General features: G+C 42.7%; 1 protein-coding gene across 7 annotated transcripts in view; it reads right to left on the bottom strand.

Moving 5' to 3' along the window:
- The window catches only part of RUNX1T1 (RUNX1 partner transcriptional co-repressor 1), a 218973-nt gene that overhangs the window by 57717 nt on the left and 147109 nt on the right, over positions 1-14147 (bottom strand). For all 7 annotated transcript variants that reach the window (XM_084849143.1, XM_084849149.1, XM_084849148.1 and 4 more), the window contains one exon: positions 12944-13125. In XM_084849143.1, coding sequence (XP_084705269.1) covers positions 12944-13125 — 182 coding nt within the window. The remainder of the gene's footprint in view (positions 1-12943; positions 13126-14147) is intronic.

The following is a 14147-nucleotide window of genomic DNA, read 5'->3' as shown; positions in this document are numbered from 1 at the left end:
ACAGAAATGATAAAAGGTGCCCTTGGAATGAAGAGAGACCTCTCTCCTGCTTTTGTGATAGAAGATACTAAGCAGCTGAAATGGTATAGTTTATTGGACCAACATAGACTGTATGTTGTAACAAATAGGTTACAATTGACTGAAAAAATCTGCATTGCTGATAATTTGATAATTACAAAACTGAAAATATAAGTATGTTTGTGACAATGATTTATTTGTGTGACCACTTCTGGGAGACAACTCAGAGAGACAATTAATAAGGATGTAGATAGATAGACAGATTAATAAATGTCCTAAACAGGTTGCAGGATATGTAAAAATCAACAGTGATGCACAAGATATTCTGCAGTTAAAGTACTTATGAATGATCAGGATTAATTCTGTGCTTTTGCATGGAAACAATTTAGCAATTAAGCTAGGTTTTTAGAGTTTTCGAGACTTGGTCGTCATATCTGTCCAGTTCCAATTACCATAAAATAGTGGCTATTGTTCTATTTTTATTTTGTCAGCAATGATGAGCACTGCTGTAAGTTTCATCATTAGGCTCAGTTTCCCAATAAGAGAAAAATTAATGCTGCCTGTGCTGACATGGACATGCATCAATATTACTTATATGCCCAGGGTTAAGACCTAAGACTGAAAACAAAGGAACACAAAAATGAACTGACACCAGTTTCTCACATATCCCTGCCACTAAGCCCCTGCATGTTTCAGGGAAAATTCCTGATTGGCTGAAGCACAAAGCAAGACCTAAGCATTCTCCATAAAATGAAATGGGGTAGGGAGAGAGTGCTGAAAGGATAAGAGTCAGCTTCTAACCAATGTTTGAATTAAAGTTGGAAGAAATGAATGACACCCCCCCCCCCAGCCTTATAAGCTCTCATTTTCCTAAACCACATGAGGGGATGAGGCTGCTATTGAGTAGGACAGGATAACTAGAGGATGAGTGGTGTTCACTAGATTGTTGGATTATGGAGGACAGCTTTTAACTATTGTCCCCAATTACCAAGGTGACTGCTACCCACCTGTGGATTTTTGGAAGGAAGGGTTAATTTCTTACAAAGAAACTAAGCCCAACAATAGCCCCCTTTACAAAGTAATCAAATAGTGCTTTTAATGTGCAATGATGCTCAATTGCCAACCCAGGAAATCCTAACGTTATGAAAATAGCACATCAGCTTTTGAACACAAGTGTCCCAAGCATACAGCCCACTGGAAAAACAAATGTAAGTTGACAATAAGTGAAAAAAAGAATTTGAGGAATGTATTGCTAAAAGCAACATACCAACAATAACTAGACTTATTATTAATACATCAGAACCAGGAAACTGGCTAGGGAAGCAGTTGAGCCACTGTGGATAAAGGAGAAATTGCAGAGAAGCTGAATGCATTCTGCAACTCCCTTTGCTATAGAAGATGTAAGGCAGATACTCATGCTTGAAATGATTTTTTTCAGGGAGATAATCTGAAGAACTAAAACAAATAGAAGTGGCATGAGATGAAGTTCTAGAGCTTATATGCAAACTAGAAGATGAAAAAAAAATGACCTGGATCTGGATAATGTCAAGAATATGTAATTTATACCAGCTCTGTACAGGTAAATTGGGAAGTAGCCAGTGTAACGTGTATTTTTTTAAAAGGGATTCAAGGGGGTCCAAGAAATTACAGGCTGGTTAGCTTATCATCTGTACTGGGTAAACTGGTAGAAAGCATTATTAAAGATAAAATTACCAAGCATAAAGGGAAGTCTTGCTGAAGAATAATCAACATGGCTTCTGCAATAGTAAGTCCTGTCTCACTAATTTTTTAGAGTTCATTGAAAGTGTCAACAAGCATGTGGATAAAGGTGATCTGGTAGACATTGTGTACTTGGACTTTCAAAAAGCTTTTGACAAAGTTCTTCAGCAAAGACTCCTGGGCAAAAGTAGCAGATGTGGGATACTGGGATAAGAGGGAACAGGACATCTTGTGGATCGTATCTGATTAAAGAACAGGAAGCAGAGAGTAGGTATAAACAAACAGTCTCACAATGGAGGTAAGTAGGAAGCAGGGTCTTTTATGGATCTGTATTGGGAGTTGTGCTTTTTAACTTGTTCATAAATTATCTGGAGTTAGTGGTGAGCAGTGTCAATCCATGGATGACACCAAATTCCCTAAGCAGACTGTAAAGAGCTCTGAAAGGTCTCTCCAAACTTGGTAAATGGGCAAATGTAGTTCAGTTTAAGTAAGTGATGCACACTGGTACAAAAAATCCAAAGTTTACATTGGCACTGATGAGATCTGAATTGGTGGTGTCTAAGCAGGAAAGAGATCTTGGGGCTGTGGTGGATAGCTCACTGAAATAATTGACCCAGCATGTGGCAGCTGTGAAAAAGCAAATTCCACGCTAGGGATAATTAGAAAAGGGATCAAAAATAGAACAACCAGGATCATAGCTCCCTAGCACACTTGCAATACGGTGTACAGTTCTTGTCACCTCATCTCAAAAAGCACTCTTGGAGGATACTGATTATCTAGACCCATTCCAGTCTGGGTTTCGATCTGGTTATGGGACTGAATCAGCCTTGGTCACCCTGATGGATTACTTTTATCGAGAGAGGGGCAGGAGGAGTGCAACCCTGTTAACTTTGCTTGATCTCTCATTGGCTTTTGATACCATCGACCAAGGTATTCTCCTGGATCAACTCTGTAGGATGGGCATCTGAGGCACTGTGCTACAGTGGTTCCAGTCCTACTTACGGGGCTGATTTCAGAGAGTAACATTGGGTGGCTTTTCCTCGGCCCTTTGGCAATTGAGCTATGGTGCTCCACAGGGTACCATCTTGTCCCCAATGTTGTTTAACATCTATATGAAGCCTCTGGGAGTGGTCATAAGGGGATTTGGAGCTAAATGCTATTACTATGCTGATGACACACAGCCTTATCTCCCTGTGACATCTGAATCAGGAGAGGCTGTGCAAGTCCTGAATCAGTGCCTAGACTCCGTACTGGGCTGGATGAGGGCCAATAAACTGAAGCTGAATCCTGGCAAGACGGAAGCCCTGTGGGTGAGTGGTTCCTGATTCCAGGAGATAGGCTCATTGCCTGTTCTGGATGGGGTTGCACTCCCTCTTAAAGATCAGGTTCGTAATCTGGGGGTACTACTAGATCCATCATTGCTGCTAGAGGCCCAAGTGGCTGTGGTGGCTCGGAGTGCCTTTTACCAGCTTTGGCTGGTTCATCAGCTATGGTCTCTTCTGGACATGGATAGCTTGACCATGGTGGTACAGGCATCAGTAACCTCAAGTCTGGATTACTGCAATGTGTTCTATGTGGGGCTGCCCTTAAGGCTGGTCTGGAAGCTGGAACTAGTGCAGAATGCATCAGCTCAGCTGTTGTCAGGACAGCTTGGGACCAGGATACCTGAGAGAGTGCCTCCTTCCTTACCAACCTGCCCTGTCACTGAAGTCATCAGAGGGCATGTTCTTTGTAGTTCCACATGGACCCATGGCCTGCTGGAGTCCACTAGGAAAAGGGCCTTCAGTGTAGTGGCCCCCTTCCTGTGAAAATCTCTGCCTTTGGAGGTCAGGTAGGTGCCAACATTGTTCCTTCCAGCACCTCTGGAAGACATTGTTATTTCAGGAAGACTTCCTTGTATGACCGGCTGTGGTTTATTAAGTTCGGCCTTATCAGAACATGTCACCTTTAAAATGTTTTAATTGTTTAAACATGGTCTTTTATTCTTTTATCCTTGCTGTTCACTGCTCCAAAATCTTTTGATGTGGAGCGGTATATTTGTTGTTGTTCAGTTGTTAAGTCATGTCCAACACTTTGTGACCCCAAGGTAGGGATGGAGGAAAGTCCCTTACCTGGTCCCGCAGCTTGCTTCGCGGTGGGGGGGCGCTTTGGTTCTCCCCCCGAAGTTCAGGCCGGGGGGAGAGGTGCCCCGTCTTGCCTGGCCGAAATTCAGGCCGGGGGGGAGGCGCCCCGCCCCGCCTCGCCCGGCCGAAATTCAGGCTGGGGAGAAGCGCCCCATCTCCCCGGCCGCGAAATAAAGAAGTAAATGTAAAAAAACAACAACACACACACGTGATAGGCTACGTAACGATTTACGTAGCCTATCATGGCTAGATTTCCAAAGTCAGCCGTGATAGGCTATGTAAATCGTTACGTAGACTATCATGGGTGACTTTGGAAAAAAAAAAGAAGCGCGTATGCAAATGGTGGCGCCCATGGGCGCCGCCATTTGCATTCCTTATTTGGGCCCGGGTAGTCTACGTATAGTTGCCCTTATTTTCGCCGTAGTCTACGTAAATCTTTACGTAGACTACCCGGGCCCAAATAGGGAATGCAAATGGCGGCGCCCATGGGCGCCGCCATTTGCATACGCACTTTTTTTTTTTTCAAAGTCACCCATGATAGGCTACGTAACGATTTACGTAGCCTATCACGGCTGACTTTGGACATCTAGCTGTGATAGGCTATGTAAATCGTTACGTAGCCTATCACGTGTGTGTGTGTGTTTTACATTTACTTTGTAATGGCGGCGGCGGCAGCTGGTCGGAAGACCGGCCGCCGCCCCCGCCGAAACGCCGCCGAAACACCGCTGAGACCCGCTGCCGAGAGGGACATTTGAGGGAGGTAAGTCCCATCCTGGGGGGGGGGGCGGGGGGGGGAATTTCACCGCCAATTTTGGAGGGCTGAATGCGTTGGCATTCGGCCTCCCCGAGATTCATGGAGAAATTCTCCACCATCCCTACCCCAAGGACCATAGCACGCCAGGCCTTCCTGTCCTCCGCTCTCTCCCGGAGTGTGCTTAAGTTCATATTCATTGCATCGGTGATGCTATCTAGTCATCTCATCCTCTGCTGTCCCCTTCTCCTTTTGCCTTCAATCTTTCCCAGCATCAGGGTCTTTTCCAAGGAGTTTTGTCTTTGCATTAGGTGGCCAAAATGTTTGAGCTTCAGCTTCAGTATCTGTCCTTCCAATGAGCAGTCAGGATTGATTTCCTTTAGGATCGACTGATTTGACCCCCTTGCAGTCCAGTCCATGGACATCTGGTGATGTCCATGTGTAGAGTCGCCTCTTGTGCTGTTGGAAAAGAGTGTTTGCTATGATCAATGTGTTCTCTTGGCAAAACTCTATTAGCCTTTGTCCAGCTTCATTTTGTACACCAAGGCCATGCTTGCCTGTTATCCCGGTGATTTCTTGACTTCCTACTTTAGCATTCCAATCCCCTATGATGAAGAGGACATCTTTTTTTGGTGTTAGTTCTAGAAGGTGTTGTAGGTCTTCATAGAACCGATCAACCTCAGCTTCTTCGGCCTCAGTGGTTGGGGCATAGACTTGAATTACTGTGATGTTGAATGGTTTGCCTTGGATTCGTACTGAGATCATTCTATCGTTTTTGAGGTTGTACCCCACTACTGCTTTTCCCACCCTTTTGTTGACGATGAGTGCTACTCCATTTCTTCTAAGGATTCTTGCCCACAGTAGTAGATATAATGGTCACCTGAATTAAACTCGCCCATGCCTGTCCATTTTAGTTCGCTGATTCCCAAGATGTCGATATTCAATCTTGCCATCTCATGTTTGACCACCTCCAGCTTACCTTGATTCATTGATCTGACATTCCAGGTTCCTAAACAATATTGTTCTTTATAGCATCGGACTTTCTTTTCACCACCAGACACATCCACAGCTGAGTGTCCTTTCGGCCTTGGCCCAGTTGCTTCACTCTTTCTGGTGCTACTTGGAAATTCTCTCTGCTCTTCCCTAGTAGTATATTGGACACCTTCCAACCTGAGGGGCTCATCTTCCAGCGTCATATCTTTTAGCATTGTGATACGTCCCATGGCGTTTTCTTGGCAAGAATACTGGAGTGGGTTGCCATTTCCTTCTCCAGTGGACCACATTTTGTCAGAACTCTCCACCATGACCTGTCCGTCTTGGGTGGCCCTGCATGGCATAGCTTATGGCTTCACTGAGTTACGCAAGCCCCTTCGCCACAACAAGGCAGTGATCCATGAAGGGGAGCGGTATATACATATTGTAAATAAATAAAATAAATTTAAAAGGATGTGGGGCTGGAAAAGTGTAGATAAAGGGCAACTAAAATGATTACGTGATTGGAGAACTTTCCTTATGAGGAAAGGCTACATCATTTGGGGCTTTTAGTTTACCACAAGAACAAAAAAGTCTAAGAGGGAACATGACAGAAGTTCACAAAATTATACATTATGTGGTGAAAGTGGGGCTTCTTCTCTGGGCTTCTCTACACCAGGCTTTTTATCGCACAATTTTACTGGGGCTTCTGCTTCTGGCTTCTTTCAGGATTAAGATTGGCCCTTTATATGCGCCCCCCCCCCCCAGATTTCATTTGTCTGCAAGTGCTATATGTTTCATTATACAGCCACTAGATAGCACTCTGGGATAACTGTGGTTGTAGTGCAATTCCATCATTACACGGAGTAATTCAAATTGCCATTTTTAAATAGCTCATTATCCCCTTTACAAAAGCCAAAGAAATGATCACAAAGCACAGGAGAGGCCCTGGAGGTTGACAAGGTCATGTAAAGGACCCACAAATGTCCATGAGTAACCAATCTTGAACACAGAATAAGAGCCTGGTGTAGATAAGCCCCCCCCATCTTATAAAACTAAAATATGGGCTAATCCAATGAAACATTATGGGAACTGGCAGGAGATTCAGGACAATCAAAAGGAAGTCCTTTTCACACAACACATAATTAATTTATGGAATTTGCTGTCGCAAAATATGGTGATGGCGAATAGCCTAGATAGAGTTAAAAGGGGATTAGACAAATTAATGGAGGATAAGCCAATATCTCAGTGGAATCTCTAAGTTCTGAGGCAGTATGCCACTGAATACCAGTTGCTGAGGAAGTAACAATTGCAATGGGCTATTTCCATCATACTCTGCTTGTGGGCTTTCCAGAAGGATCTGATTGATTGCTTTGAGAAACAGGATGCTGGACTAGATGGACCTTTGGTCTGATCCAGGACAGCTCTTCTTATGGCCCTAATGCCCTTTTCTGGCAAGACAGAAATATCTGAGAAAAAGTGGGACCATTCTATGGTCCATCGCACAGCAGTACAAAACACATGCACCATACAACAAAGAGCCTTTATAATAAACCATGTCTAGTTTCATTAAAAAACTGGAACACACCCGAGATCTTTAATGACCTGCTTTATAACATTATATGCCTACACCCCCCCCCCAAGACAAAACAACACACAATGATTTATTTATTTCTAATCAATGTAAGGGAGATAATTTCTCCCCTAAACAGGAGTTAAAAGTATATGGTCAGTTTACTAAAAATCATATGAAGATTTATAACCAAATACAAATAAAGAAAATGACTGCAGATGTAAAATCTATGGCACTATTGTTATTTTTTAAAAAATTCTTCCTGAAATAATATAGAAGTCTTTAAAAAGTGTGTGTGTGTGTGTGTGTGTGTGTGAGTGCTTTGTCCCTTACATGCCATGTAAAATTACTAAAAGCGTGTTGTCTCCTCGGGTGTCATTCTCTTCTCTCAATCAGTGACTGATGGCTCCCAGTGTTATTACAGAAACAGATTGATGTTTTTAATGAGCTAGTTTAATAGACTCCAAAATCTCACCGTGGCTGCTCATCCGTGTCAGACCATATGCACCAAGAAAACATTCAGTGAAACACAGAGCTCTGCTGTCAGGCTGCTCCATAAAACTTTGCATGCAGTAGAACTGGGCATACAGATAAATGGCAAGAGGCAGAAAATGAATATGCAAGCAAGATGCTGAAACTGCATTCAGAAAAAAATAATAATACTGTAAGTGGCTATATTTTTCAGGCTGTCCTCAAACCTTTAAGGCATGAGTGGGTGCATGCGCTAGGCGCAAATATGGAATATTTCACCTCCTTTCAGCTTTCACTGAACAGGCTGCGTTGCATATAACAAATGCCAAGTAAGTGTGAAAGATGGGTAATTATTTATTAATATCACTGTCCTAATTTCTAGCTCACCTATTTGTGCAAAAATTCAGCATACAGATAAATTGATTTTATCCATACGCCGCTCTGAGATCTTAATGATATAGGGCGAGATACAAATGTTTTAAATAAATACATAAATAAATATTAACATAAAACGGGCCAATAAGGCATCTTACAGCCAATAAAAACTATAATGTCTAAATACAATTCAGGAAAATCTACGCATCTTTTTGTGCACATTTTTCCAAATCTATGCATCAACTGTGCATATTTTTGAAAGATATGCATTTTCTCCAATTGATTAAAGCATGTTTGTGTGAATTTTGCAAATGAAACATTTTTATGTGCATTTTCCAAACGTGTGCATTTTTCAAACACTTTTTCTGGTACCACTAATTGCATCACAAGCTCAGAAATGTACAGACTTCAACTGCAAATTGCATTTGGGTCCATGTTTGGTTCTAGAAAGTATGAAATGGGTAAATTCTGGTCAAAAATGAACTGAAATTAATTTCTCATACGTCTCATTCTCTTGTGGGTTTATTTTACAACATAACCTCTATATCTCAAACACTGGGCAACAAGTATGTTTAGCTTTACACTATGAAAGTCATCACAGTACTTGTTTTTGTTGTTTGTTGTTCAGTCATTAAGTCGTGTCCGACTCTTTGTGACCCCATGGACCATAGCACGCCAGGCCTTCCTGTCCTCCACTCTCTCCCAGAGTGTGCTCAAGTTCATATTCATTGCATCGGTGATGCTATCTAGCCATCTCATCCTCTGCTGTCCCCTTCTCCTTTTCCCTTCAATCTTTCCCAGCATCAGGGTCTTTTCCAGGGAATTTTTTCTTCGCATTAAGTGGCTAAAATATTTGAGCTTCAGCTTCAGTATCTGTCCTTCCAGTGAGCAGTCAGGGTTGATTTCCTTTAGGACGGACTGATTTGACCTCCTTGCAGTCCAGGGGACTCGTAAGAGTCTTCTCCAGCACCACACTTAGAAAGCATCAATTCTTCACCGCTCAGCCTTCCTTATAGTCCAGCTCTCACAGCCATACATTGCTACTGGGAAAACCATAGCTTTGATTATACGAATCTTTGTCGGCAAGGTGATGTCTCTGCTTCTTACTATGCTGTCTAGGTTTGCCAGAGCTTTCCTCCCAAGGAGCAAGCGTCTTTTAATTTCATGGCTACATCCATCGTCTGCGGTGATCTTGGAGCCCAAGAAAATAAAATCTGTCACTGTTTCCATTTCTTCCGCTTCTATATGCCAGGAAGTGATGGGGCCAGATGCCATGATCTTAGTTGTTTTAATGTTGAGGTTCAGACCAGCTTATACACTCTCCACTTTCACCCTTAACAAGAGGCTCTTTAGATCCTCTTCACTCTCTGCCATTAGGGCGGTATCGTCTGCGTATCTGAGGTTGTTGATAATTCTCCTGGCAATCTTAATTCCGACCTGTGATTCAGCCAACCTGGAGTTTCTCATGATGTACTCTGCATATAAATTAAATAAGCAGGGCGACAATATACAGCCTTGTCGTACTCCTTTCCCAATTTTGAACCAATCAGTTGTTCCATGTCCGGTTCTTACTGTTGCTTCTTGACCCTCGTACAGGTTTCTCAGGAGACAGGTAAGGTGGTCTGGTACTCCCATCTCTCTAAGAATTTGCCACAGTTTGTTGTGATCCACACAATCAAAGGCTTTAGCAGTCAATGAAGCAGAAATAGACATTTTTCTGGAATTCTCTTGCTTTCTCCATGATCCACCGAATGTTGGTGACATCATAGTACTGGTCTACATCTAATATGTGCCCTGGAAGACTTTGTGGTGTTCATGCTGTTTATTCTAACATTCATGGAAGACTCTCCAACACAAACATGCATGTTGGTAGAGACTACAGTGGCTCCCTGGGTTTGCAACAGACTCACAGCAAAATGCCTTCACTGAGGATCAGAGGGTCACAGAAATCAAAATGGAATGTGTATTGCTTGCTTAATAAATGAAAAATAGATTCAATAAAGAAATAGAAAATGCAGGTCTGTGGGGCAAGGTTGACATTGCAGGTGAATAATTTGGCACCATAATTTAAATTAGGTTAAACATTACAACTTCTTTTGTCCAGTAATCTCTGTCCTGTGACGATGGTTTGGTATGGTTGACTGATCTGGATTCTCAAATCTCAACATAGTTTTAAATGTTCAGACTTCCAACAGGATTATGTTCCATCAGTAAGTCTGTGGTATAAATACTGCTTCTTGGGCCATGGCACAACCTAATTGACTCTGGATCCAGCTGAGTGAAAATGTTCCCCTGCTTCTTTTATTAAGTACTTCAATCTCAGTGTGCACTGATATGCTATTAAGATCTCATTCTAACTATATAGAAGATAGTGGCTGTGGAATGTCTAATATTAACCTGGACCACCTATACTGAATGTTTTTTAAAAGGTGAGCATCAGCAGTTAAATTACATATAACTGCTATGTCGATTAAATAAAACTAGTTTTCCTTCTAGCTATTTCCATGCACCCGTGCCAAGCTTCTCTCAGATATCTGGACTTCATTTCCTTCTCTTTTGATTTATGCTTGTTCAAAAAGAGTCAAACTCATGAAACACCATCACAGGACAGTGCTTTTAAAATCATAAAGAGTAAGCTGTGGTCACCAAAAATAAGCAGGAAACTCATGACAAACTACTAGTCGTAAGAACAAGGAAAATTAGAAACATAAGGGAAAACAGTGTGGCTTACCCTTAAAGTTATCTTGCACCTAAGAGTCAAATGCAATCTTCTACTGATTAAAAAAAATCCTAGGGCACGCAGGCACAGTGATTGTCTGCATAGGATTCTGGTAGGCTCAACAGAGCCCTGTTTCCCATTCACCACACTTCCATGCATGGGTTCTTGTCCAGGCAGTGCTGGGGGCATCAGAAGGAAAGGCAGGCTTGTGCACATCTCCCCATCCAGCTTTCCTCTTTCATAAGTTACACGTGCTCTTATAGGCTGGATGAGAATATGGGATTTGAGGAAACAGAGCTTTTTTGAGACTATGGGAAGCTTTTGTGGGCGGACACTGCATCCACAGTGGACTGGATTGCGCCCATTGTGTTTTCATATATAGCAAAATAAAAATATAGTCTAAAATAGGATTCAGGGGGAATTCCATGTGTCACTGTTAGAATATCACTGTGTGCCCACAAGGAGACACACTCAGCGGCTGCACCGTAACATCAAACTCCCCCAAGAAATTAACTCAAGTCCTTGCTTCAATATTTACCGAATGCATTCTATGAAGTTTTTGATGGACCCGGCTTTTTAATGGCTGGGATTAAGCATGTTAGGAGTTATTTTAACGTACAGAATTTTACGTTCTTCTTCGTGGTCTCTACGCATCACACATATGGGCTCTGCACCTGCGCGGAACCTCGATTCGGGAAGCTTCTATAGCTGAAGAATTTTGGCAGGAACCCAGTAATAGCAGAGCAGGTATATTACAATAAGGCTCAAATTGTGGTGTTGTAGAAGTCAATGGTAGAAGCACCCATTATCTTCAGGGTCAGGATTTCAACCAAGAAGTATTCTAGGTATTCTAGTGTAGTAAATACTATATTCTAGTATAGTAAATACTATATGTATTTACAGCCACTGAATTTGCATTCAGAGGAAGATAACACATTTTCTGATTGATAAGTCAGAATACAGACTGCCTTGTTCCCATATTGAACATTTTAGACAAAAAACAAAACACAGAAAGTGAGAGACATATTTGGAATTAAACTGATCTGCTAGTCATTTAAATTTACATGCAACAAACCAAACAGGTTGTTGGCTAGTAACCATTTAGTGACAGATCTCTTTTATATCCCTAAATATTTAGGACTAAATTGTGTCCTCAGGCTTATCATGCAGAAGAAAAGGTCTTGACTGACTGCTGATAATGGAACATTCTGTTGCATTCAAGCATAACTTATGCTTCCGTGGTCTGGCATTTGTGCCATCAGCCAGCCCATGAGTCCATCTGTAGCTATTTCTTCCAACCCTCCGGAGAGAAGGGCCTCCATTATCAACTAACAAAGTCCAAAAAACACTGTCATACAAATCCCTTTTAAAACTGTATATTTGTTTGAATTTTATTGTAAGCCACTTTGGGAGCCAATCATGGCTGAAAAGTGGAGTATAAATATAATAAATAATTCGCATTTACAGGACCCCAGGCTCAGTCTCTGGTATTTTCAACACCGTGGAGAGACATCAGCCTGAGATCCTGAGTGTACCACCACTACTGGGGGAGTGGTCTGACTCGCTATAAGGCAGCTTGTTTTCTCTTTACAGATCCTTTTAAATTCATTTATCCATGAAGTGAATCTCTCCCATAGCACTCAAATCTCAAAACCACCATCAAAGGAACACCTCAGTGCACTGATTTGTTTTGTTGCTGTTGTACCATTTAAAGCAGGGGTGGGCAACTTGTGGCACTCCAGATGTTTTGGCCTCCAACTCCCATCATCCCTCACCATTGGCTATGCTGTCTAGGGCTAATTTAAAGCACCCAGGAGATATGCAAGGCTCCTTTCATGCAACCTGGATACTCCAGAAGGAATCAGGTAGCTTTCCTCTGAGAAGGACAGCTTCAGGGCTCCATGCCTATAATGCGCTGGGCCAAAGCCAAGAGGGAGTGGGGCTAAAGCCACATACACACCCTATTCACACACACACACACACACACACACACACACAGAGTCTCTCACATCCTCACACATGCATACGTCCCCTCCCGTGCAGCAATTAGACTTCAAAAAAGCCTCCCACAGGAGCCAATGGGAGGCTTGTCATTGCCCCACATGGGGAAGTGATTGTTTTAGGGGGCACAATACTCAGACATAATAGACAAAGTGAATGTCACAAAGTTGCACATTCACCTTTTTTACTAGGGTATCAAAGAAGGTCTCGGAGAAGTTTACCTGTCTGGAGTTCGCCTCTTCCCGTTTTCGTTCACATCGAGAAGCAGCTCTGAGGAGTCAACAGGTGAGGTGGTGCTGGCATCCAGAAGCAGCTGCTCATGCTGAGCGAGGTACTGGGCAGGGTTCTGCTTGGCCAGCCTTGCACAGTGCAGGAGCTCCCGCTGTAGCAGGGGCAGATTGGCCTGAAAGATCAGAGGAGCAGCATCACAACATACATCCCCATTAACAAGCACCTCTGTTAGCATCACAAACACAAAGATGGGGGCGGAAGGGTGGAATCTGCACGTACATACACAGGCACACACACTAGGCCAATGACAGTGTGTGCATGTTTATGGTTTTAACCACCTTTTGCACCAGTATCTTTACCTGCAACCTCAGAATAACAGCATGGCTGCAATATTGGTTTGGTAAGCAGAAAGGATATTTACCAATACCACAAATCTTTAGATAGGGCCATTGGTGTCTACAAAGGGCAGTGCAAAACAGCACCGCTGAAAATAGGGCTCCCTTAGCGAAATAAAACTACAGTGTGCTTTGCAACACTGAACAACAAAAATCGCCTCTGTGACCATCTGGCCCTTCTCCAGCTGCTATGTACTGCCTCAGGCATAAATAGGTTAAAGCATTTGGAAGGGAGGGGGGTTTGAAATACTGCAATGCTCTCAGGGGATGAGGAGGTCTCTCCCTTGGAGAAAGCAGGACAATGGAAGAGGGACACACACACTTTAAAGCTATAAAACTTTCCCTCTCATCTGAAAAAACCCCAAGCAATTCTGGCCTTTACAGCCTGCTATAAAACATGCAAATACACCCGCCACACTGCCAGTACCTTCTTACAGTACACCGTTTCAGGCATCCACTGAAAGCTAAAACAATATTTTTTCTCCTTATGACACATTTGTATCCAGGCCCTATGTAAGTGCCCTTTCTTGCAGCCTGGATACTCCAAGTGGAATCAGGTGAATTTTGTTGTCATATCACATAGCGTGAACTGAATTGTCTAAAGGGGTTATCAAGTGATGGGGCTCCAGGGCTGAAATAATTCAGCAAACAAAGCTTCTGCAGCTTGTCAGAAGAGCAGTTGCACCAAAATCCATCATGTCTTGGTCCCCCATAGACTATTCAGTTCCATAGGCATCTTCTACTGTGTGACAACTCCAAAAGTCACCATATGATGTGGAAAAGTAGCCATCTAGGGATT

This window comes from Heloderma suspectum, chromosome 4 (genome assembly GCF_057233095.1).
Source record: "Heloderma suspectum isolate Gila_16-S chromosome 4, 16-S_ref, whole genome shotgun sequence".
NCBI classification, from domain to species: domain Eukaryota; kingdom Metazoa; phylum Chordata; class Lepidosauria; order Squamata; family Helodermatidae; genus Heloderma; species Heloderma suspectum.
This window is presented reverse-complemented; position numbering and strand designations above follow the sequence as displayed.